At 48.8% G+C, this 24,247-nt stretch overlaps 1 protein-coding gene across 1 annotated transcript in view; it reads right to left on the reverse strand.

Annotated features, from left to right (window-relative positions):
- LOC147748716 (uncharacterized) overlaps positions 1-24,247 on the reverse strand; it is a 341,752-nt gene that overhangs the window by 314,549 nt on the left and 2,956 nt on the right. The window contains exons 3-4 of the mRNA XM_086936477.1: positions 20,561-20,700; positions 13,086-13,279 (exon numbers count right to left, since the gene is read on the reverse strand). Of these exons, the coding sequence (XP_086792603.1) occupies positions 13,086-13,279; positions 20,561-20,700 (334 nt within the window). The remainder of the gene's footprint in view (positions 1-13,085; positions 13,280-20,560; positions 20,701-24,247) is intronic.

Below are 24,247 nucleotides of genomic sequence, written 5' to 3' on the forward strand. Positions count from 1 at the left end.
GTCACTGTCTCGGAAAAGCTGATCGTGCTTCACGGGGGTGGAGACAGGATTTCTCAATATGCCAGCACTTCTGAAGAGCTACTACAGATAGTACAAACAGCTTGGGTAGAAGTGATATGAAAACAAAGACAAAAGAAGAACGCATGTTTGTCTGACTGCTGCAGCCTACACAGTACCATGTGCCTTACTGAAGCTTGCAAAACAGTTTTACTATGCAAAAGACAAAAAGACCGACTTTGTCAATGTTTGCATTTAAAAAATGAAAAAGAAAACGATTTCAAAGCCATTCATTAAAGGGATGTAAATGAATACTGAAACCATCAAACTAGCAAGATCTACTGCCAGCGGTAACTAAAAAAAAACAAGGAGCTGGCCAAAGAGCAGTGGAGCCATTCTATTTAAAGGACAGCAGCCACACTGTAACAGGGTGGACATGTGCAGAACGAACGGGATGCGGTGTAAAAGGTGTGGGGCAAAACGCTCAATGGTGGGGCATTGGAGAGACACAGAGACGGGAAGGGACTGACCAGAGGACAGATGAAAAGAGGAACCCCTCTGGGACACTAAGGTGACACTTGGCATGGAAAGGAAGGCGACAGTGAAAAACAAGAAGGGAGAGCAGCAGGCCAAGCAGTGAATAATTAGGGGAGGAGAAATGCCGGCCTGAGGCAGAGCGCACGCTGGGAGAAGCTTGTGGGAGGGAGGCTGGGCTGCCTTTCATGTGGTGATGCGAGGCAGGCAGGCAGGCGGCTGGTGGCATTGACGGAGGGGAGAGAGAGGGGAGGGAGAGAGAGGGAGGAGAGCAGGCAGAGGGGGAGATGGGGAGAGGGAGAAAAAGGAGAGCAGGGGGAAGGTAAAGAGAGGAGAGGTCAAAAGAGAGAGGACAAAATAAGTAGGGAGTAGTATGGGATGACAGCGAGGGAGAGGGCAGGAGACCAAGGTCAAAAGAGAGAGCAATAAATAAGTAGGGAGAGAGAGGGCGCAGTGAGGAAACGCCCTAAGAAAGACCTTTATAGAGAGTAGCTACAAGATGACCACATGCCTTCAGGGTACCGAGTTTCCTTTTACAAGTCATTGTTTTAGAAACATTAGTCCTTTCTTTTTATCTGTTGAGATGAATCAAGACTACAGCTCCCAGAATGCAATAGTCTGTTGGAGGAAATTCTGAACTGGCCTATGGTCTCCCTGATGACATGGAGTCATATCGTAATCTTAACAGAATACAGGGAGCGAGAAGCAGGTAATAATATTACTACATTGGCAGTGTCAATTACATAAAAGCATTACAACCATACACAAACGAGAACCATGGAGAGAAGAAAGACATTCATTAAACACAAGTTTAGAAAATCATAGCTGGGACTACCCTAATAATAACAAAACCTAAACAAGCAGTTAATCAAGCCCACCTTTCACTATCAAGACCTTGACTGTTTTGTTTTTTACAAATTATTGGGTCCAAAAGCTGAGCATGATAGCCACAGCCATCAGTGACTGCACGTTCATGTCCACTCTGGTGTTGCCACCACGTGCTAGTCCGTTTAATTTCGCCGCAGATATTTCCATAACGTTGATAAGACAGCCTGTTAACTGCTAGCTGTTTCCTGAAAAGCAAACGGCCCTTGCCAAATTCACAGTCTGTTTCCCAAAACGGTTGCAACAACGCCAGGGAGGGGGAGAGTGTGTGTAAGGGGGCTCAGAGGGTAAGAGGAAGACCTCAGTAGAAAGCAATGCCAGGAGAAAACATTACATGTTGTATTAATCCAGGAGCTGGCTAACGAGCAGTGGAGCCATTCTATTTAAAGGACGGAAGCCACACTATAACAGGGTGGACATGTGCAGAACGAACGGGATGCGGTGTAAAAGGTGTAGGCCAAAACGCTCAATGGTGGGGCATTGGAGAGACACAGAGATGGGAAGGGACTGACCAGAGGACAGAAGAAAAGAGGAACGCCTCTGGGACACTAAGGTGACACTGGGCATGGAAAGGGAGGCGAGAGTGAACAAGGGCGCAGCACAAGCTACACGCAGATGCATGGGCCATAATGCAGGGAAGTGGCCTGCAAGACTTGGAAGCACCGAGGTTAGTGGGATGTTAAAACAAGGACAGGCACGGGCACTGACTGCGGCACCTTCTGCACATGTTGCATCTCTTGAAGGCAGAGTCAATGTGAAAGAAGTGTGCGAGTGAAGCACTTTACCGCCTGCCGAAGCAGCGGTGGCGACTGAAACACTGAAGAGATCATGAGGAAAGCCGGCTGGGGCCCACAGAAAGACTGCTACAGTGCAGAAGTGACAAAGAGGTACTGACGAGGTGGGGAGAACGTTAAGTCCGACGAAGAGAGATTGCAGTGCGGATGGGGTGGGGGGCGGGGGAGAAGGGGAATGAGCGAGTTGAAGTGTGAAGCAGTTCAAACAAAAGTGAAGATCTAAGGAAGGGTGGGAGGGACTTTGGCATATGGGGGTGAGGGGTTGAAGTAAAATTGAGACTACAGAGAAATGTCTCGATTATGAAGTTAGTGTCCAAATGCTCATGTTCCAATTAAGTTATGCCTCTTCTGCAATTATGCATGAAGTTTGGGCAACAACGGTCTGCGGCCAGGCGAGATGTCCTCGGGTTTGGGCTGCCAGCACAGTAGGAGAGTGGAGCAGGGGGGGGCGAGGAGCAGAGCCTTTGAAGAGCGTTTTTTTTTTAGGCCAGCTTTGAATGCGAGTCACGGCCTGGCGGCCGTGAAGTGTGAAGCAGTGGGCGGGGAAGCACAGGAGCAAATGGTAAGGTCGGGTCTGATGTGGCTTTGAGGTGGGGAAATACGCGTGCTTGTGGTCACGTGATTTCACGTGAACCGTTGGAAATCGGCACTCGCAATCCGCCTGGTTTAACTTTTTGGTTTCACCGCAATAGGTCTCTCTGCGAGACCTAAAAACATACAAATCATAACATACAAATCTCATTACATGTGTGGTAGAAAGACTCCGTGTGTCGTGAGAGTCTGAGTACTGGGATCACAAGGATCCATTTTTGAATGGCCTCTGGATCAGCACAACCCAAGATGAAGGGTTGATTCTGCTTCCCCAGAATATGGAAGTTTACCGCCTTCATTCCTGTGACTGGGAGGCAGAGACACTGGAGGGAGGCAGGATGGAAACAGGACTACCCTTAGTAATTTAATTAGACTCTTATTGGCAAAGTCCTACTGATTAGTATTCCAGAGTACTGCCATTTAGTAGATGGTAGGAGTGAAGGGAGGTTCTGCCGTTTACGTTGTTCAAGGTGAGGAAGTTTCTAGGTAGAATCTGCCCTTTTGTCTATCCCAGATTACTGCTTTGGGAAGGCTGATGACAGGCAGATGCAGAGATCGCACACTCCATTGCACCCTTGTTTTGTATAATCCTGTTTAGAGCCAGCACCACGACTAACGGCTGTGAGAGCCATCACCGTGGACAAAGACTGTGTCAGAGGAACAGCCAGACAATGCCACTTGATAGAGAACCAACCGAAACAGGTTCTGAGGCTTTAGAAACTGGAACTACATCCCATCTGAAAAAGGAGTACAAAGTGGGTAGAAACCAATTTACTTGATGCCAGTTCCAGATTCTTCTTCCCAGGAAAGGAGGTGCTCTCAGTGGAGGCTGGCAACTACGGGAAGGGGTAGGCAGTGGGGCGGGAGAGCAAAATAAAATAAAAATGTATGAAAACTTACCTGGATGCGACGTCCTCCACTCTGGCTCTCTTCTCACCACCGGAACTGAATGCAGCAGCTCCTTTGACCAATCATGGTGCTGCTCACATGCAGATTGACAGCAGCACCCTGATTGGAGGGAGCAGTGTCACTCGGCAGTGCACAGCACTCTGGAGGCTTGCACTTGCTCTAACCCAGCTGTCTTACCACAGCAGGGTTAGAGATGTTTAAAATGCACATATGTGGCTGCCCGTCGCAAGACAGCCGGCCTAAAAAACATGTGCACGTTAAACAAGTGCATTAGACAGCCCATTCCTCTTCCCTGCTGCAGTCACTTAGCTGCAGCCCCGCACCCATCCTGACGCTCGGCGATGAAAAATAAAATGGTAATACATTTCCATTTTACTTTTCAGGGTTTTGGGGGGATTTTAAGTAGGCTGACACTCCTCTGCTCAAATGGAGGAGCCGCCCTTGGATGCTCTACAGAGTACTACTGTATGACCTAGTCTAGTTTCTGCATTTCAGCCCATTTCCCAGAGGTAGAGGCACATCACATACAATGTGCAACTTGCTGGAGAAGTTGAGGTTCTACTTAGAGCCTAGAAGCCTGCCTGTCAGCCTGTCTGACTGCTGAAAGGGGAGAGAAGGGTGACTGGCCCAGCAGGAAAAGAGGCTTTCCATGAAGAGAAGCCCTGTGTGTTCCTTGTGTGTGATACACCCAGAAGTAGCTGACTACCTTCATGGAGCAAAGCCAGCATCAACCCAAATTGTGAGAGGGCCCCCACTCTCTAAGTGCAGCTTCTGTAGTGAGTTGTATGAAGAAGCTGTCCAATAGAATATCTTTGTGGTGTCTGGCATTTGCGCCTCAGGCCCCAAAGGTCTAGTGTTGGGGCTGCAAGCCTGAGGTGATCCCCTGTGTGGACAAGCCTGCGCCATCCCGGAGGCTGCATCTACAAAAGACGAGTACCTATCTGCACCAGCTCAGAGGCTGTGACTAGCGAAGATGAGCACCCATCTGCACCAGCCTGAAGGTTGACTCTGCCGAAGAGGAGTGCCCCCCAGCACCAACTTAAAAGACGCAACTGCCGATGACGGGCACCCGTTAAGCAGACCTGACAAAGTAAATGCTAAAAGCACTATACAATAATTTGTAGGTGAGGCTGTAATAATGTAACTTAACCATTTTTGGAGTGTGCAGTAATGCATTTTGCTGTAAGATCGAAATATTTTCATAATAACTAAAATATGCACTGGGCTGGACAATATGTTATTGTGTGTGTTCTGAGCTCTCTCCGCCCCCGCCCCCCCTCCACACACACACACACTATCTCCAGTAAAAGCCTCAGGGCCCGACTTATATACAGTATTTATACTGCGTCGCAACAACTACGGAGTATACATTCGCCCAGATAAAAGTCCACCCGCCAAATTTAAAGGTGGGTGGACCTTAGATTTAATCAGGCCATAGACTAGTCCATCTCCACCATGATTAAACCCCTCCAATGGTCATCTGGACCTTTAATTCCGTCCACCCAATTTAGATGGGAAGAATTAGAGGTCAGTTTTCACTGCCTGTCTCTGCCAGGAAAACCCAGCTGGTAAGGGGCAGTTAAAACCGCTAAATGCCCACCTCACTATGGGTGACGACACCCACAGTGGGCAGAAGCATCTTCTTTTTTTATTTTCAAAAAAGAAAATCCAGCTTTAGGATTTTCTTTTTTTTAATAAAAAAACACATGTTGTTGCATTGCTACGTCATGTTGACAGAGCCCTGCACCAAACTGTAATCAGCATTGACAGGGACCGCAGTGAGAGTAGTTCCGGTCAATGTTTTTTAAATGACCGCTAGCTTTGCAGTCATTTTCTAAATTAATCAGGTGCAGTCTCCATCAGGGTGACAGAGTAATTTACTCCATCTACCTGATGTTGAAACGGGCTGCCCAACTATATATAAATAAGGCCCTTAGACTTCTCATCCTTGTTACCCTAAGAATCAATCAGGGGAGAGGAGTTGGCCTAACGGCTAGGGCGGTCGACATCAAATCTGGGGAACCTCAACATCCTGTGATTCTGGGCAAATTACTTAATCTCATGTAACGCAACTGGTGCTCGTGTAAAGCGCTCTGATACCCGATATCTTCGGGTCAAGTTTGCTCTTTATAAAACTGTTTATAAAAAAAAGTGCAGAGGGTGTACTTGTCCAGTTTGAAGAGCCAAAGCAGGACGGAACCCAAGACACTTGAGACAAACAACCTCCACCACCAGGATTGGGGGGCAGTAACCCATAACAGCCCATTTTTCTGGGATGTACTGTGGCAAGCAGGGGTCGTTGGAGAGCTCACACTCTTCATTGGGGGGGGGAAAGGGACTGACAAGTCACACTATCACTGGGGTGTCTCAGACATGGGGTTGCATTGCTTCTTTCAGAGTTTTAACGGCCCCTGGGTACGAAGCAGGAAAGATAAAGGGATCATGGCACCCCCTAGGCTATGTGATATTTTGTATTATACTGCAACATTTCTGTAGCGTTTCATACCCCTATGGGGGGCGCCGAAGGGGGGACCCAGGGAGAGCCAGGCGCGAGCCGGTCTCTTCCTGGGTAGGTTCGCGCGAGAATCAGGAAATCAGGTGGGGACTGATTAGGGAACAGATATAAGGGAGTCAGGCTGGCGGTTGGGAACTGCGTAGCGGGAGGCTAGTAGGGAGGTTTGTTTTGCGACGCTCGTGGTTTACCTTGTGTCCGGGGTCATGGAGGAAGCGGCGGAGGTCCAGAGGGCTGTACGGATCCTTTGTGAGGCGGGGCGTGAAGACCTGCTGCGGCCGGGTGTCCCGGCGGAGGCGTGGGTCGGCATGGCCCGCCCCCCTCGCAAGGCGTCTGAGGGCGTCTCCAGGGCGGTGGAGGCCTGTTTATCGCAGGGCCTGGAGGAGGAGGAAGACGGAGAGGCGGCTATGCCGGCTGACGGGCCTGGGCTGGTTTTGCCCGCCGTCGATGTGGAACCCCAGCCGGATGCCCCGGGTGCCCCCCAGCAGGTATGTGGTTTACCATTTTTTATTGCTGGCACACGTGGGGCGCCCGGGGGGAGGAGGGGTCGTTCGGTGGGCCGGCAGGCTCCGAGCCCCAGCGGGCTGGTACGGGGGAAGCCGGGGAAGCCTCAGGCGGGCCCAAAGCCCAAGCGTGGGCGGAGCCTGGATGTGCCTGGGCGTGTGCAACTCCCCCCCCCTGCAGCGGTGCCCCCTGCCCCCTCCTCCGTGGTTCCTCAATTGCCGGACGGGGCCTCGCCTTACCTGTGGTTGAACGGGCAATGTTTCTTGCTCTCTCCCGCTGTGCCGGGGCCTGGTACGGCTCCTCACCTCTCTTTTGCCCCCGCACCCCAGGGTGGGGCTGATGTCCGGCCCCTGTCGGACGCGTTGCCGGTCTGCCCTCCCTCAGAAGTCCCGCCCCCTGCTACTGTTATTCTTCCTGCGGGTGCTGCACCCAGTGGGCTGCCACCCCCGTCTGCCCAGTCTACGGACGCTGGTGTGCCTGGCCTGGGGACTGCCACCTCCACTCCCTTGGCTCCGGGTGGGAGGGGTTTGTTACATAGGGGGGCGCCCACGGGCACTGGTTCTTCCCTGTTCCCGGTCCCCAGGGGTCGGCCGGGTGGCCGTTCGGGGGGCTCTGAGCCTGGGACGGTGGGTGTCCATGGTTTTGCGTCGGCGACTCGTTCCTCGGGGGGTGATGGCGTTTTCGTTTTCGGGGAGCCTGTTCTGGGGTCCTCTTCCTTGTCTGGCTCGAGCGGCCGCAGTTTTCATGCGGCACCTTCGGCTGGGCGGCTGTCGGCTGTTTCTACGGGCCCGGGAACTGTCCACACGGCTGTTTCCAGTGGTGGGCTTAACGGGGGGCTATCTGGAGCGGATAGCTCTTCTACAGCTTTCAATGTACACAGTTTTCAGCCTATTGATTGGCAGTTTTATGATGGGGGTATAGGTGATGGGGCTATGCCCAGTGGCAGTGACCAAGTTTTATTTTCTGATGAAGCTTTCTGTGGGAGTTTTCGTGAGGAGGATTTGGAGGAAGGGGAATTGAGAGACACAAATGTTGGGCTTTTGGCAGCACGGGCCCAGGGGGGTGGTTTGGGGCAACCCACTGTTTCTCGTGTTTTGCAGGAGTCTCGAGCGGACCATGCAGGTGTACGAGGGGCAGTGAGGTCTGGACCTTCGCAGAAGGATCGTGGGGCTGTCACGCTGCAGTCGGAGCAGTTGCCCAGAGGTAAGGATGGGTGGTGGTCTGTGTGGCAACCTAGGGAGAGTCTCCCTGTGAAGAGTACAAGATCTATTGGTACGGGAGATGGGGTTGTGGTTGAGCGAGTCGCTCTGGTACCGAGGCTTGAGCGGCCTGTACTTTCGAATGTTTCTACGGGGGATGGGGTTGTGGTTGAGCGAGTCGCTCTGGCACCGAGGCTTGAGCGGCCGGTATTTTCGAATGTTTCTACGGGGCAAGTTGCCACAGAGGTTTCTACTGCAGGGAATGGTGAAATGGTTGCCCCACAGGTGGCGGAGGATAGTATCCTTCCGAAAAAGTTGCCTTATTCTGGGGTGGGGATGCCTTTGGGGTCTCATTTGTCCGAAAAAACGAAGAATCTGATATGGTCTGGGGCATTTGTGGATGTTTTTCGACTTCTCCATAGAGATGTTCAGGCAAAAGAGGGGTCGAAGGAGGAGGAACTAGAACTGGCTCGGAGGCCTCGTGTTCCGAAGTCTATAGAGAATTGGACTTCGGCCTTTCTGATTTATGCCAGTGTTTATTGTCAACGTCATCCTGAGAAGGCAATTGATATGTTTAAATATGCAGATATCGTCCGCAAGGCTCACAGTTATTTTGGTGGCTTTGCATGGTTGTCCTATGATGACGAATTCAGGGCCCGCATGAGCGCTTTCCCCGAGCGTTCGTGGGGTGAGGTTGATTCCGAATTATGGTTACAGTGGATGGCATCGGCACATCCGCCTGCTACGACCCACACGGCTAGCGGTCAGCCGGTGCATTATCGGCCCTTTTCAGCTCGCCCCGCTCAGTCTGGGGCGGGGGTTTGGGGCAGAGGTCAAGCAGCCGCCACTGGCACTTGCTGGCACTTTAACCGGGGTTCCTGTAACAGGCCAGCCTGTAGGTACAAGCATGAGTGTTCCCAGTGTGGAGGAAAGCACCCCCTCACCCACTGTTTTCCTGGACAACGATTGGGCGATCAGGGACGAGGTTACGGGGGTAAGGGACAGCAACAACAGCCTGTTTACAAGGGCTCCTACTCCTATTAGGCAGAAGGTTCTCGATCTCTGGCTGGTAAATTATCCAGATTTTGAAGCCGCTAAGATTTTGTCTTGGGGTTTCAAAATTGGTTTTCGGATTGGGTATCAGGGACCCAGGGTGGGCAGGTGGTCGGACAATTTGAAGTCTGTGAAGGAGAGTCCCCATGTTGTGCGGAAAAAGCTGGATGCCGAGCTTGCGGCTGGTAGGATTGCTGGTCCTTTTGTATCTTGTCCTCTGCCTGACTTGATTGTTTCACCCCTGGGCGTGGTGCCCAAGAAGACGGCAGGGGAGTTTCGTCTTATACATCACCTGTCCTGGCCCGAGGGTACATCCATTAATGACTTCATCGATCCGGCCGACTCAAGTGTTACTTATGCCTCGGTGGACGATGCCTTACGGCTCGTGCGCATAGCAGGTGTTGGGGCATTGCTGGCGAAGAGCGACATTCAGTCGGCTTTCCGGCTCTTGCCCATCCATCCTTGGGATTTCAGTCTGTTGGGAATGCAGTTTGAGGGCTGTTTTTATGTGGATCGAGTGTTGCCCATGGGCTGTTCAGTGTCCTGCTCCCTTTTTGAAACTTTCAGTACCTTCCTGCAGTGGAGATTCACTTTTGTTACTGGCCACATCCTGGTCTGTCATTACCTTGATGATTTTCTTTTCATTGGGGAAGGTCGCTCCGGGCAGTGTCAGTCGGCTTTGAACAGCTTTCAGGCCCTGGCGGAGGAATTGGGTGTTCCTTTAGCGCCGGACAAGACGGAGGGCCCGTGTACGTCCCTGACTTTCTTGGGGATTGAAATTGACACGCTGTCTATGATGGCGAGATTGCCTGCAGCTAAAGTGACTGAAATGTCTGACTTCATACAACTGGTTTTGAGGGAGCGGAAAGTCGTTTTGAAAACTGTCCAGAAGCTGTTGGGGTACCTCAATTTTGCTTGCCGGGTTGTTCGGGCGGGCAGGACGTTCTGCAGACGTCTGGGTCTGTCCATGTCTGGTGCGAGCCTCCCCCATCATCGGGTACGCATTACCACCGCTGTCCGTGCTGATCTGCAAGTCTGGCTTAGTTTTCTGCAGGAGTTCAATGGCGTGTCCTTGTTTTTTGCGGATGAGGACATGGTGTGGCAAGTACAGTTGTTCACTGATGCTTCAGGGGCTCATGGCTTCGGAATTTTTTGGGACGGTCGGTGGTGCGCGGCCGGCTGGCCGGCGCTCTGGCAGGACCAAGGTCGTAGCATAGCATTTCTGGAGCTCTTCCCACTGCTGGTTGCTTTGTATCTGTGGGGGGATGAGTTTCGGAATCGATCAGTTTTGTTTCATGTGGACAATTTGGCAGTTGTACATCTTGTCAATCACCAGAAGGCTCGTGATTTGCGGGTGTTGCGGCTCCTGCGCGCATTCATGTTGCGGTGTCTGCAATTGAATATTGTCTTTAAAGCACGGCATGTTCCTGGTACTTCTAACTGCATCGCTGACTCTTTGTCTCGATTTCAGTGGGCCGAGTTCCGCAAGTTAGCTCCTGGGGCGGACCTGGAACCAACAGCGATCCCACAGTACGTATGGGACCTGGGGGATTGAGGGTTCACCAATTAGTCGAACATTCGGTGGCTGCCTCCACGAGGCGGGGGTATGTGAAGGCTTGGAGTGAGTTTCTGCAGTTCGGTAAGGATTTGGTGGGACCGGCTGGGGCTGGTTGGTCTGATGAACATGGCATCTTACAGTTTGTGTTGCATTTGGCAGACAAAGGTCTATCGCCCACTACCATTTCGGGCAAGTTGGCTGGGATTTCTTTTTATGGGCTACTTTGGTGGGGGAGGGATCCGGTTGGGGGGGTGTTGGTTCGCAAAATGTTGAAAGGTTTGGCTAGGCTCCGGGCTGGTGGTCCGCAGCTCCGGCAGCCAGTGACTTTTGAGTTGCTTCAGTTGTTGTTACCAGAGTTGGAGTTGTGTTGTCATGATGCCTTTGAGTGTGCCAAATTTCGTTTGTGTTTCATTTGGTTGTTCTTTGGGGCATTTCGGGCATCGGAATTGTTGGGGTTACGGGGTAGGGTAGGCATGACTAGCAGTGAGGTAGTGTTGGAGAGTGACAGGGTGCGGCTGTGGCTGCGGGCATCCAAAACCGACCAGTTGGGGAGGGGTAAGTGGGTGTTCCTTGGCAGGAGTGGTGTTTCTGCATGTTGCCCGGTTGGGGAATGGGAAGTGTTTGTATCCTCTCCACATTTTCTCCAGGGGTCTATATTTTGTCATGTGGATGGTAGTCCCATAGTGGCATCCCAATTGTTGGCTGTCTTGCGCAAAGTTTTGTTGCGCTTGGGGAAGGATCCGGTTCAGTTTGGTACCCATTCATTCAGAATTGGTGCGGCGACGGAGGCCGCTCGTTTGGGGTGGGACTGGTCCCAGATCCGACGCATTGGTCGTTGGCGTTCCAAGTGCTGTGAGAAATATGTGAGGAAATAGTGCATTTTTGGATTGTCTAACATTTCTTTCTCTCCTAGGTCCTTGGCCGTCGGTCACCGGAGGCAAACGGAGGGTGTGGATACTGGGGCACTCTTTTATTAAACGTGCAGCTTTAGCCGCTGCCACTCAGCTCTGTGGGAGATCGCTTGGTCTAAACAGCACGACACACGAAGTTTCCTGGCATGGAACAGGGGGCATGCGCTGGGGTGGGCTTTTTCCCGCCTTGGCTGCTTTGGTTTCCCAGTGTTTGGGGGGCCCTCCGGATCTCCTGGTGCTCCATCTGGGCGAGAATGACTTGGTTTCTCTCTCTGGGTTGACTTTGTTGAAACTCATGAAGCAAGATCTGGAAATTATAAAAACCACATGGGTGAGCACCATGCTGATATGGACTGAGTTTGTGCCTCGTCTGCAATGGCGTGGAGCGAGGAACCATTCCGCGCTTGAAAAGGCCAGGAGAAAAGTGAACAGGACAATGCGACCTTTTTGTCATAATTTGGGTATTTACTGTTTGAATCATTATCATTTACAGGTCTCTGAACATCATTTATTTTGTGAGGACGGTGTGCATCTCTCGGCTTTGGGTATTTCTTTTTACCTTTTAGAACTCAGGGATTTGATTAGTAAGGTTCTTCAGGTACAATTATGGTGTGCTCCTTCCTGTCCTTTTGGTGGGGCAGGAAAACACTAAAGGTTTTCCTGGGTGGCGGGTTTTTGGTAGTGGGGGTGGGCAGCCTGGAGCGGGTTGGCCATCCTGAAGGGTAGCGTGGGTAGGTTAGGGGTAGTAGGTAGGAGTTTCGTTCTGGGTTTTGGGATTCAGGTTTTGTAAGATCATTGTAGAGTTGGATTTTGTAAATAAATAAATAATGAAATGTGTTTCGTGAAAATTATGATGCACCTGTCCTAAAATAAAGTGGCCTTTTTTGCTCCTAAAAGAGAGAGGTGGACAATGATTTCTTGCGCGAGGGGGGACCCAGGGAGAGCCAGGCGCGAGCCGGTCTCTTCCTGGGTAGGTTCGCGCGAGAATCAGGAAATCAGGTGGGGACTGATTAGGGAACAGATATAAGGGAGTCAGGCTGGCGGTTGGGAACTGCGTAGCGGGAGGCTAGTAGGGAGGTTTGTTTTGCCCCACCCACCCTCCCTCTTTTTCTTTTTCATTTGGGTGGGGGGTATTTTTCTTCTGCGGTACTCTAGGTGCTGCTCCTTTTCTTAGCCTGCCACGGTTAGGATGGGTGCCTTTGTTCTACTTATAGGCGGGTTTTTGGTAGTGGGGGTGGGCAGCCCGGAGCGGGTTGGCCATCCTGAAGGGTAGCGTGGGTAGGTTAGGGGTAGTAGGTAGGAGTTTCGTTCTGGGTTTTGGGATTCAGGTTTTGTAAGATCATTGTAGAGTTGGATTTTGTAAATAAATAAATAATGAAATGTGTTTCGTGAAAATTATGATGCACCTGTCCTAAAATAAAGTGGCCTTTTTTGCTCCTAAAAGAGAGAGGTGGACAATGATTTCTTGCGCGAGGGCCTGCCTACATAGCTTGCATTTGACACGGTGCCGGTTTCGTCACTACCGTGCCCAGGCGATGCAGTCATATTTGAAGCTTCTACAGACAGCTGGCGGCCTTCTAGACGGCTGCCTGTTGACACCTTCTTGTTCACTGGTTTTGTCAGGGAGAGTCGACTCACCTGTAGACGAGGTGACGTCGCTGGTTGATGATGCGGGTGACGTCTTCCCAGATGCTCTGGCTGTACAGGGAGACGGCGCGCTCCACGTCCGGGCCGATGATAACCAACACCTGCAGGATGTCCACCGAGGGCGGAGTGCAGAACAACGTCCCCGTGAAGATGCAGGGACCAGTCAGGGCTGGGAGAACCTGGATCTTTGGGAGACAGAAATACAGTTTAAACTCGTCTTCTTCGCACACTCTCTCTCCCCGCCCTCCTTGAAGCAGCCTGGTGAGCCTGTGTGTATGTGTGTGCTGGGGGGGGGGGGGGGGGGGGGGGGGAATGGGGTGTGTGTTCTGTGTGGAGCGCAAGAAAGGTCCTGGTAGGGCAGAGTGCTTCAATCTGTCTCAGGGGGGGCGCGCACTCCGAACTAATATCTCACCTTTGTCCTCTACTGATTCGAACAAACGGCAGAGTGGAGCTGCAGGGGCCCTAAGCAGGGGTGAAATCCATCTAAGCCTCATTAACAAGAAAAATGTCTTTTAAAGACCTGTGAAATACTCGGGTGGGCTGTGTGCACCAGGAAGCTGTCTCATCAGGCTGCCACACAGGGGTTAGGGAGGGGGCTATCCTGGTTAATTCCTACAGCTGAAATGCTTTAGCCCCAGTGGGAGGCAAGGAGCCCCCTTTGCTAAAACTGAAAGCGACGATTTCATAGCAGAGGACTCCTTGCCTCACACTGCAGATGAAATGAATGTCTGTTACTTGCTTTCAGTTTTAGCAGGGAAGGCTTCCTGCCTCCCACTGCAGCTGAAGCATTTCAGCTCTAGGAATTTAACCCCGTCCAGGGAGGGACAGCTCTTCCCAGAAAGGCGACAATGTTGCTTTTTTAATTACACCTGGTCACTCGTTTTATATTCTGCTATCTTTTTTATTTAGAGCAGAATCATACACTAAGGTGTTTAATCCTTAAGTGTATACATTGTTTTTTAGAAAATGGAAAAGAAAATTGCAACAATTTTAACAAATTTATGGCAGTCCGAAGAATTGCTTACTGTCCTGCACAAAGACACATGTATTTACAATCACTACAAAAATACATTACTTTGAAAAACGAAAAGAATTACACATTTATACAATTCTACACAAAAGACATTTAAAGGTGAATTACTTATTTGATGAGAGTACCCTGTCCACGTTTTCAATGTCAGACCACTGGAATGAATATCTTTCTCTATGTTTTGGCCTGATCGCGCATGGGGCAAATAATACAATACACATTCAATTTTTGATTCTGAAAAACAAAGCCTTATGCGCAATGATAACACATTCGGATTTAAGACGAATGAAGGGTCATAAGCCTGTAAGCCGACGCGTTTCTGAGCCTGTCTCTCTACTTGTTCAGGCTCTTCTTCAGGGCTTCGGGGCTGGGTACCTATATGAATATAAGTAAAGGGCATGATACGTTTTTGACCCTCATTTATGTTGTCACTGAGATAGTTCGGCTGGCGCTATTGTTACCTTTTTACTTTGCAGTATAGCTTTTTTTCTGTTCATATAACCGATTTCTTTTGGGGGGGACTCCGTGTGTTCTGTAATGGAAACAGTGATATAGTGTCTGTTTCCTGGTGATATTTTGTTAGATATTTATTAACAATCATCGTGCACTTCACTCACGTGTTTTTCAGGCAGAGCGTTTTCAATCAGGTTATGGATCTCCTTTTTAAGGGGTGACTGTCGCTGACGCTACAAAGTCAACAAGCGTGTTTTTAGAAAATTGCAGTCTTTCTTACAAAGTGCATAAACTTTACAATTTTCTGCGGGCAGCTGATCACATCGACACTTACTTTTTAATGTTCAGTGGGGCGCAGAGCGCCTGGCTTGTCAAAGTGTGGGACGCCACCTCTTGTTTGTTGGGTGTTATCGGCGCTGAAAGTTTAACATGTATTACATTTTAGTAGGACGTATTTTTAAAGTCTTCCCCTGTTTCAGACGTTTTATTTAAAAAAGGATAAGACACCTACTTGTACGGTGTTTCAGGGCGTGCCAGACGCCAAGCCTTTGCTGCACAGGGCGTTACTCGCTTTCGTTTTTGATCCGTGGGGGCCGGTAGTGCTGCAATCAATTAGCCGAACAAAAAGTTTTAACATTTAGGTGCTCTGGAGTTATTAAAGCGTTCGCTAATTTGGGCGCGTGTGATCATTTACCTGTGAAGATATTGCTAGCCGCTACTGTCTGCTTCAGAGTTCCTCGATTGAGTGAATGCTGAAATCACGCGAGGGTTTGATGCTTTAACATGTGACTTGGTACTTCTGGGACTTGTAGTCCAGAGGTTCGATGATGATTGTTTTGTGGTGGTCTGTACCAACTGCGGCCCAGTTATTGGTTCTGGCTTTCGGTATGTTCGTTCAGTCCAGCACTCACGCAGTCATATTTCAAGATTAGGTATGCTTCCCTTTTTGACAATAATGTTTCTACATTACCCCCTCTTACAGGGACTTTGATTTTTGATAACACTGACCACTTCAGTTCTTTTTCTGTATGGCCAAAGTCAATACAGTGTTGTACCATTGGTGCATTGAGAACTTTTTGTTTGATCCTAGATCTGTGTTGAGCCAATCTTTGGGACACCGTTTGTGTAGTTTTCCCAATGTAAAGTTTGTCACACGGACAAATGATTACATAAACTACATTTTTACTTCTGCAGTTTGTGAATTCCACGTGGGTCCATCTGATACTGTGATGTTCAAATGTAGCGCCTTCAATAGTATTTGAGCAAGAATTGCAGTTGCCGCATTTATGGTGTCCTTTAACCGGATCTAATTTCCACAGTGTGGGTAAGTCGCTTTTGGGTTGCCGGATGCCCAAGTCGGCTCGAATTATTTGTTGCCCGATGTTTTTGTTCTTTTTTAGGGCAAACAAAGGTTTTGGGAATGGTATGTCTAAATTAGACAACAGGTGCCAGTTTTTTAGTACTATGGCTTTGAATTTGTTAGTTAGTGGTCCGTACGTGGTAACACAAACCAGTTGTTCCAGCGGTTTCTTGTCTTTCTTTGTTAACAACACTTCTCTTGGCGTGAACCATGCACGTTTGGTTGCATGTTTCAACATTTTTCTAGGAACAACTGGTTTGTTAAAGGACACCATAAATGCGGCAACTGCATTTCTTGCTCAAATACTATTGAAGGCGCTACATTTGAACATCACAGTATCAGATGGACCCACGTGGAATTCACAAACTGCAGAAGTAAAAATGTAGTTTATGTAATCATTTGTCCGTGTGACAAACTTTACATTGGGAAAACTACACAAACGGTGTCCCAAAGATTGGCTCAACACAGATCTAGGATCAAACAAAAAGTTCTCAATGCACCAATGGTACAACACTGTATTGACTTTGGCCATACAGAAAAAGAACTGAAGTGGTCAGTGTTATCAAAAATCAAAGTCCCTGTAAGAGGGGGTAATGTAGAAACATTATTGTCAAAAAGGGAAGCATACCTAATCTTGAAATATTACTGCTTGAGTGCTGGACTGAACGAACATACCGAAAGCCAGAACCAATAACTGGGCCGCAGTTGGTACAGACCACCACAAAACAATCATCATGGAACCTCTGGACTACAAGTCCCAGAAGTACCAAGTCGCATGTTAAAGCATCAAACCCTCGCGTGATTTCAGCATTCACTCAATCGAGGAACTCTGAAGCAGACAGTAGCGGCTAGCGATATCTTCACAGGTAAATGATCACACGCGCCCAAATTAGCGAACGCTTTAATAACTCCAGAGCACCTAAATGTTAAAACTTTTTGTTCGGCTAATTGATTGCAGCACTACCGGCCCCCACGGATCAAAAACGAAAGCGAGTAACGCCCTGTGCAGCAAAGGCTTGGCGTCTGGCACGCCCTGAAACACCGTACAAGTAGGTGTCTTATCCTTTTTTAAATAAAACGTCTGAAACAGGGGAAGACTTTAAAAATACGTCCTACTAAAATGTAATACATGTTAAACTTTAAGCGCCGATAACACCCAACAAACAAGAGGTGGCGTCCCACACTTTGACAAGCCAGGCGCTCTGCGCCCCACTGAACATTAAAAAGTAAGTGTCGATGTGATCAGCTGCCCGCAGAAAATTGTAAAGTTTATGCACTTTGTAAGAAAGACTGCAATTTTCTAAAAACACGCTTGTTGACTTTGTAGCGTCAGCGACAGTCACCCCTTAAAAAGGAGATCCATAACCTGATTGAAAACGCTCTGCCTGAAAAACACGTGAGTGAAGTGCACGATGATTGTTAATAAATATCTAACAAAATATCACCAGGAAACAGACACTATATCACTGTTTCCATTACAGAACACACGGAGTCCCCCCCAAAAGAAATCGGTTACATGAACAGAAAAAAAGCTATACTGCAAAGTAAAAAGGTAACAATAGCGCCAGCCGAACTATCTCAGTGACAACATAAATGAGGGTCAAAAACTTATCATGCCCTTTACTTATATTCACATAGGTACCCAGCCCCGAAGCCCTGAAGAAGAGCCTGAACAAGTAGAGAGACAGGCTCAGAAACGCGTCGGCTTACAGGCTTATGAACCTTCATTCGTCTTAAATCCGAATGTGTTATCATTGCGCATAAGGCTTTGTTTTTCAGAATCAAAAATTGAATGTGTATTGTATTATTTGCCCCATGCGCGATCAGGCCAAAACATAGAGAAAGATATTCATTCCAGTGGTCTGACATTGAAAACGTGGACAGGGTACTCTCATCAAATAAGTAATTCACCTTTAAATGTCTTTTGTGTAGAATTGTATAAATGTGTAATTCTTTTCGTTTTTCAAAGTAATGTATTTTTGTAGTGATTGTAAATACATGTGTCTTTGTGCAGGACAGTAAGCAATTCTTCGGACTGCCATAAATTTGTTAAAATTGTTGCAATTTTCTTTTCCATTTTCTAAAAAACAATGTATACACTTAAGGATTAAACACCTTAGTGTATGATTCTGCTCTAAATAAAAAAGATAGCAGAATATAAAACGAGTGACCGGGTCCTCCCTTTCTTTCTAATTGAATATTGTCCTACCCGGACACACTATCGGACAAAACCCCCCCAGTAAAAAAGTTTTTAATTACACCAGCAGGAGCAATGATCACAGGGCTAAAAGGGTTTTAAGTTGCCCAAAGACAAATCCCAGTCACGTGTTTAAACAGCCTGCAAATTGCTTCTCTTGACACTAAATATGAGTTATAAAGAAGTATGTATTCATTTATGTTACTTTTCTGTCTTTATTCCCTTTTATTATCAGTCATATCATTAGAGCAGCCCTAAAACACATTTTAAAGTGCTTTCTATTTATATTTGCTGTTCAGAGTATGCACAGATAAAGGCTGAAAATAGAGCTTTAGGTGACTGCTTTTTTTTGTACCATGTGGGACATCAAATTTATTAGCTGGCAACCCTAATCATAAAACTGGTATTTTGTTGCAAGATCAGCCCAGTATTTATTTCCTCCACCCTTGATCCCTGGTTAATGCCATAATTGCAATAGCAATAGTTTAACATATCTAAAACCCTGTGCTGCCTTCAATAGCGTGCTGAGTTACTGCAAGTGTCTGGGAATGCACCCTGCATTCATACAACTTGCTCCTCATTCTCGCCCTTCACTTTCATGCTCACTCTGCACACACAGCGACCACAATTTCCTCACACTAACCCCCATGCACTCACACCATTCACCCTGCACTCAGTGATCACTCTGCTCTCACAATGCACTTGCGTGGTTTTCCCTGAACCTCAACCTGCAGCCACACAAGCACACTACCAACCCTGAACTCATGTGACACTTCACTCACCTGTCCCCCTCACTGCTCAATCTTCAATCTCACTTAAACAATCCCATCACTAACCATGCATTCATTAGTCCCACTCTGCACTAACATGCACACCCAAATTGAAATGGTCACCTCACCCTGCAGTCACTCCACTTACCCTACTCTCACACTGTCGCATACCTCACTGTGCACTCACATGAGCACTCCTGCTACCCTCACAGCACAGAGGGTTAATGTGCCTGCTACAAAGAAGGTGTACCATGCAGATCAAAGAACTGAGGGGCATATGTTCAAGGAAGTTGCGAGTGAGGCGTTAGCAGTCATTGGTTAATGCCTCTCTCCGCCACTTCAGAAAAAGAAGGCTGCATCCTATTTACAACAATATGGTGCAGCCTTGCGTTTCCTCTGAGCTGGCGCTACACTTAGCAGTGTAGCACCAACGTAGACACCATTGCACCATAGTGCAAGGGTATCTGGGTGCAGGGAAAAGATTGTTTATGTACAGGATGAGGACCTTCCTGTACATAAACAATCTTTAAATGCCATTTGTCCCACTTCCATGTGTGCTGCTTAATGCAGCACACACATAAATCACAAAATGGATTTTTTTTAAACATTACAAATACAAGGCATTTTGCTTTTTCCATGTGTGCTGCACAAGGCAGCACACATGGATGAAGCAAAAATGCGGAGAAATAATGCATTTCTCCTAGTTTCGCCAGCTTAAGACCGGGGTTTCCCTGTTCTTAATTTTAACGCTGCCTCACTTTTACGCAGCCCTTGTAAATAGGGCGCAACATCAAAATCCGTGCCTGTTGCAGTGGAACGCCCACTGCAACACCCACTGCCCACCCTTTCACGCTAAGCATAGCATGAAAGGGGGCTTTATTTACAAGGCAGCGTTAAGCCAAGTTAAGTGGCTTAACTCTGCCTTGTAAATACGGCACTGCCCCTATCGCCACTACAACATCGTAAAAGGTGACGGTGTGGTGTCTATAGGGGCTTGTACATATGCCCCTGAGTATGATGAAACTATGAGTAGCACTATTAAAAAAATTATATGTTTGCCAGAAAGGTGCTATAGAGAGATGAGGTGCATTGTTGGTGAGTGGTAGTGAGGGTATACATGGAGGAGGAAACACTCATTGTTTTGAACGTTATTTGCCAGATATGGCCCGGGATATGTGGGTGGCGGTCGATTATGTAGTGTACCAGATTCCAGAAATTTCTGTCAGGTGGTGGGGGGGGGCGACATTTAAAAAAATTCAGCTGGGGGGCTCAACCTTCAAAAGTTTGAAGACCTCTGTGGTAGGGAGAGCAAGAAACAGCCCTGAAAACTAAAGTAGGAGTGGGATGGTGGAGGGGGGTAAATAAATCACACACGTGATGGAGCACAAGGTGGAAGGGAGAGCACCAGTTAGGCATTTAGGTCGAACAGGTAGTTGGAGAGGTCTAGAAGTTGATGGACGGTGGGAGGGTAGGAGGGGGGCCCAGCAGGCGATGGAGGGTCCGTGCAGGTGATGGAGTGGGGAAGTGAGGTGGAGAGGTCCAGCAGTTGACGTCAGAGGATGGGCAGGGGATGCCTTGGGGCTGGTGAGGCAGTGGGGGAACAAGAGGGCAAACAGGGGACAGAGGAGTAGAGAAGAGGCTCAAGTTCATACTCACTGTGTAGGGCTTGGTTTTCAGCAAAGATGGCAGCGGTGACGTCACGTCGTTGACCAGCCATGTATATGATGCCAATGACTCAGTGCAAACGCAGCTCAGGATGGAAGGGAGGCCCCAGACCTGCGAGGAGCCCCCAACACCTGTGGAGGAGAATGGTGTCAGCCCCTTCCAATACATAAAGCATGGGGTCATAGGGCAGGACAGAGACTCTAGACCTCACAGAACAGGGAGCAGACCTCAGATTCTACAGGACAGAGGGAGACCTTAGATCGCACAGAACAGAAGACAGGCTCCAGACCCCGCCGGACTGAAGGGAGGCCCCAGTCTGACCAGGAGTCCTCCACAGGTGAAGGGATGAATCATGAGAGATCTCACCCGAGTGGAGCTTTTAGCATAAGTAAAAGTCCCCTGCCTTCCCATTAGAGAGGTAGATATCAGACTCATAGAACAGAAGGCAGACGTCAGCCCCTGCAAGACCGAGGAAAGATCCCAGTCCGAAACCTCACAGGACAGAGGAGAGATCTCAAACATCACAAGGCAAAGGGAGACTCGTTTTATTGCCGGATTGTCTGTCTGCTTCACCCTCTGCTAGAACCTACAGGCTGTTCTGAAACACTAGCTTGCAGTTGGATTCCTTTCTCAACACAACAACTGCCGCCCCCAGGCTGTAGTTTCTGAACATCCACATAAAGTCACTATCCATGCAGTCAAAGTCCTAATCAACATCCTGTTCCTGAGCAGGATTGACCACTGTGTCAGCCTCTTTTTTCGCTTTACCCACTATTCCTTCTCCCCTTAGACAAGTGATGTACGTTCCCACACAGACCCTCTTCAAGCTCACCAGTCAACTATCCCCTACCGGCATCATGGTGCCCGGTTGTCACTAAACTCCGAGTCTGCAGATCGGGCTAGACCTCGGTGAGAAGGGTGAAGACTCATTTGCATAAGGCTGGGCCCAAACTGAGGTGGCATGGTGTGCAAAATAACAAAAGACGTGGATGTGACCCAAGTAATTACCTTTGGCTGAGGTTAATTAAAGCATTCCATCCATCACTTTTTATACACTTCAGTATGACTCCCTAAGTGGGACGGGTATGTCCAGCCCTGGGTCCTGGGCACAGTACCCAACTAGAACCAAGCTGTACCGGACTGATGAGCATGTAGCCACATGAGCACACTTTGACCCCGCCCTCCATACTCACTTCCGCCCTGCTGCCTAATTTGCAGGTTAGCGGTACAGTGTTTACCTCCCTTGGTGCATTTAATGCCTCCATGGCGGAAGCGCAGCGGACGAGCGCAGCGGGAGCGCCGACTTCGCGCCGAAGTCGTGCCAAAGTCCTGCCCGTCTGCGCCAGTCCGCGCCAGCACGGGCCTAGGGCCTAGCCCTTCTGCTCAGACTCTTCTTACTTACTCTCGGTCCGCTCTCCTGCTGCTGCGGGGTTCACTCTGCCCCTCGCACACCGTTCTAAATTGTCAAAATGCCCCCATTTCCTGCGCCCACTGCTCCCTGGCATTGAATTCCCTCGAATCAAGCACCGACAGTATGTCGTCTTCGTTCTGGCAATCACCCTCCCCTGTGCGTACTACACGTCCCACATCACCCAACTCCCCATTAGATATGACTTTCATTAGTATAAACAGCAGGTCGCTCTCTAAACACAAGAGAGATATTTATGACCTCCTGGAGTTCGATCGCCCTGCCGCCATGTTCGTGACCGAAACATGGCTTAATGATAGCTCTGGCCCAGATATAGCCATGGCTCTCCCCAATGAATATACCTACGTAGGGAGAAACCGAGCACTGAAAGACGGCGGAGGCATCGCTGTGATTTTTAAAAGAGAGTTCTCCTGTAAATGGGAAGACCTTGACTTCCCTAACTGTGAGGCGGGCCTGTTTAAACTAACTCTCTCCCCTCAATTCACCTTTACAGGTATCCTGATCTACCGCCCACCAGGGTCAGCGAGCGGTTGGGCTGCTGCACTTCCCGAGCTCATCTCTCCCTTTTTAGCACAATCTACCAATTTTACTATTGTTGGGGATTTAAATATTCATTTTAATACTATCTCATGCGCTATTGCCAAACGCCTCCTACAGGATCTGGAAGCTCTTGACCTACATCTCTGTAACTCTGACCCTACTCACAAGGCCGGAAATCTTTTAGACCCTATTATTTCCAACTTGACGAACATTTCTTATCAATCCTCTACCCCTGTACTCTGGTCAGACCATTTTTTAGTTAATTTTTCTATTAAAACATGTGTAGCTGATACGTCCAGGCCAGACCTCCCCCACAAAACTAGCAGGAACTGGAAACGACTAGACCTAGACAGATTAAATTCCCTCCTGGTCAACTCCACCCCGTCTGTTTCCAACATAACGATCAAAGAGCTACCTGCCATTAGTTCTTGGCTAACTACAGCTCTGGATTCCTGCCTCCCTACCCAAAAAAATAAAACTCAAATTCATCACCCCCCGGCTCCCTGGTTCAACGACTCCTTACGCCTTGAAAAATCCAACTGCAAAAAGCTAGAACGTATCTGGCGCGCAAAATATAACCCTGAGCACAAAGCCAACTACAGGTCCGCTTTAAAATCCTACCATATGGCATGTGACACCGCCAGAGCTAGCTTTGCCAACAACACCATACTCACGGCTCAAAACAGGCCTAAGGCCCTGTTTAATATTGTCAAGGAGCTCTCTGGTGCTTCCTCAGTTCCTAAAGATCCCTGTTTAGACACTGATCAGTGTAATGCTCTAGCCAATTTCTTCCGGGAAAAGATAGACAAAATTTATGCCATTTTTGATTCAACTCCTGATACTCCTACTCACCTCGCTCATAATCCCAACAACCCTCCCCTGGACACCCCTCTCTGTCTCCTGCCTACCATTCCCCAACTGCTTACCTGGGATCCCATTTCCCCCACACTTCTAAAGAAGTACCTCCAGAACATCAAATCTGGCTCTCCCCTGGATCCCCTCCCCCCTCAAGTTCTATGCTCCCTCGACCCAGTTCCACTCCACATTATTTTGGATGTCCTCAACTCCTCCCTGGTAGAAGCGACTGTCCCGAAGGAATGGAAGCACGCTATGGTGGTTCCATTATTAAAAAAGGCCAATGCGGACCCCAACAATCCTTCCAACTTTCGCCCTATTTCACTGCTCTCTTGCTTCTCCAAGATTCTGGAGAAACATGTGAATTCTTTACTTAGCTCTTTTGTTGAATCCACCAACTTTCTCCACCGCTCTCAATCCGGGTTCAGGGCTGGTTTTTCCACGGAAACTACCCTCCTTGGGGTGTCAGAAACCATCAGACGCCAAGTGGATAATGGCGAGACGGTGGCACTCATTCTACTTGACTTGAGTGCCGCTTTTGACACCGTCTCCCATTCCATCTTATTATCCACCCTGGAGGCAGCAGGTGTCGGTGGTACCGCCCTGGCCTGGATTGCAAACTTTTTGTCTGATCGCACGTTTCAGGTTTTCTCCTCTTCTTCTGCTTCATCCATTCTCCCTTCCTCTCACGGTGTTCCCCAGGGTTCCATCCTTAGCCCCCTTTTTTTTAACCTCTACGTAAGGCCTCTTGCGTCCCTGGCGGAACAGGCTGGCCTCACAATTTATTCCTATGCCGATGACACTCAAGTCATCTATTCCCTATCTACTAATAAAAACCTCCCTTCCTCCTCTCT

The sequence above is a fragment of the Lissotriton vulgaris genome, chromosome 1_1, assembly GCF_964263255.1.
Source record: "Lissotriton vulgaris chromosome 1_1, aLisVul1.2, whole genome shotgun sequence".
Lineage (NCBI taxonomy): Eukaryota > Metazoa > Chordata > Amphibia > Caudata > Salamandridae > Lissotriton > Lissotriton vulgaris.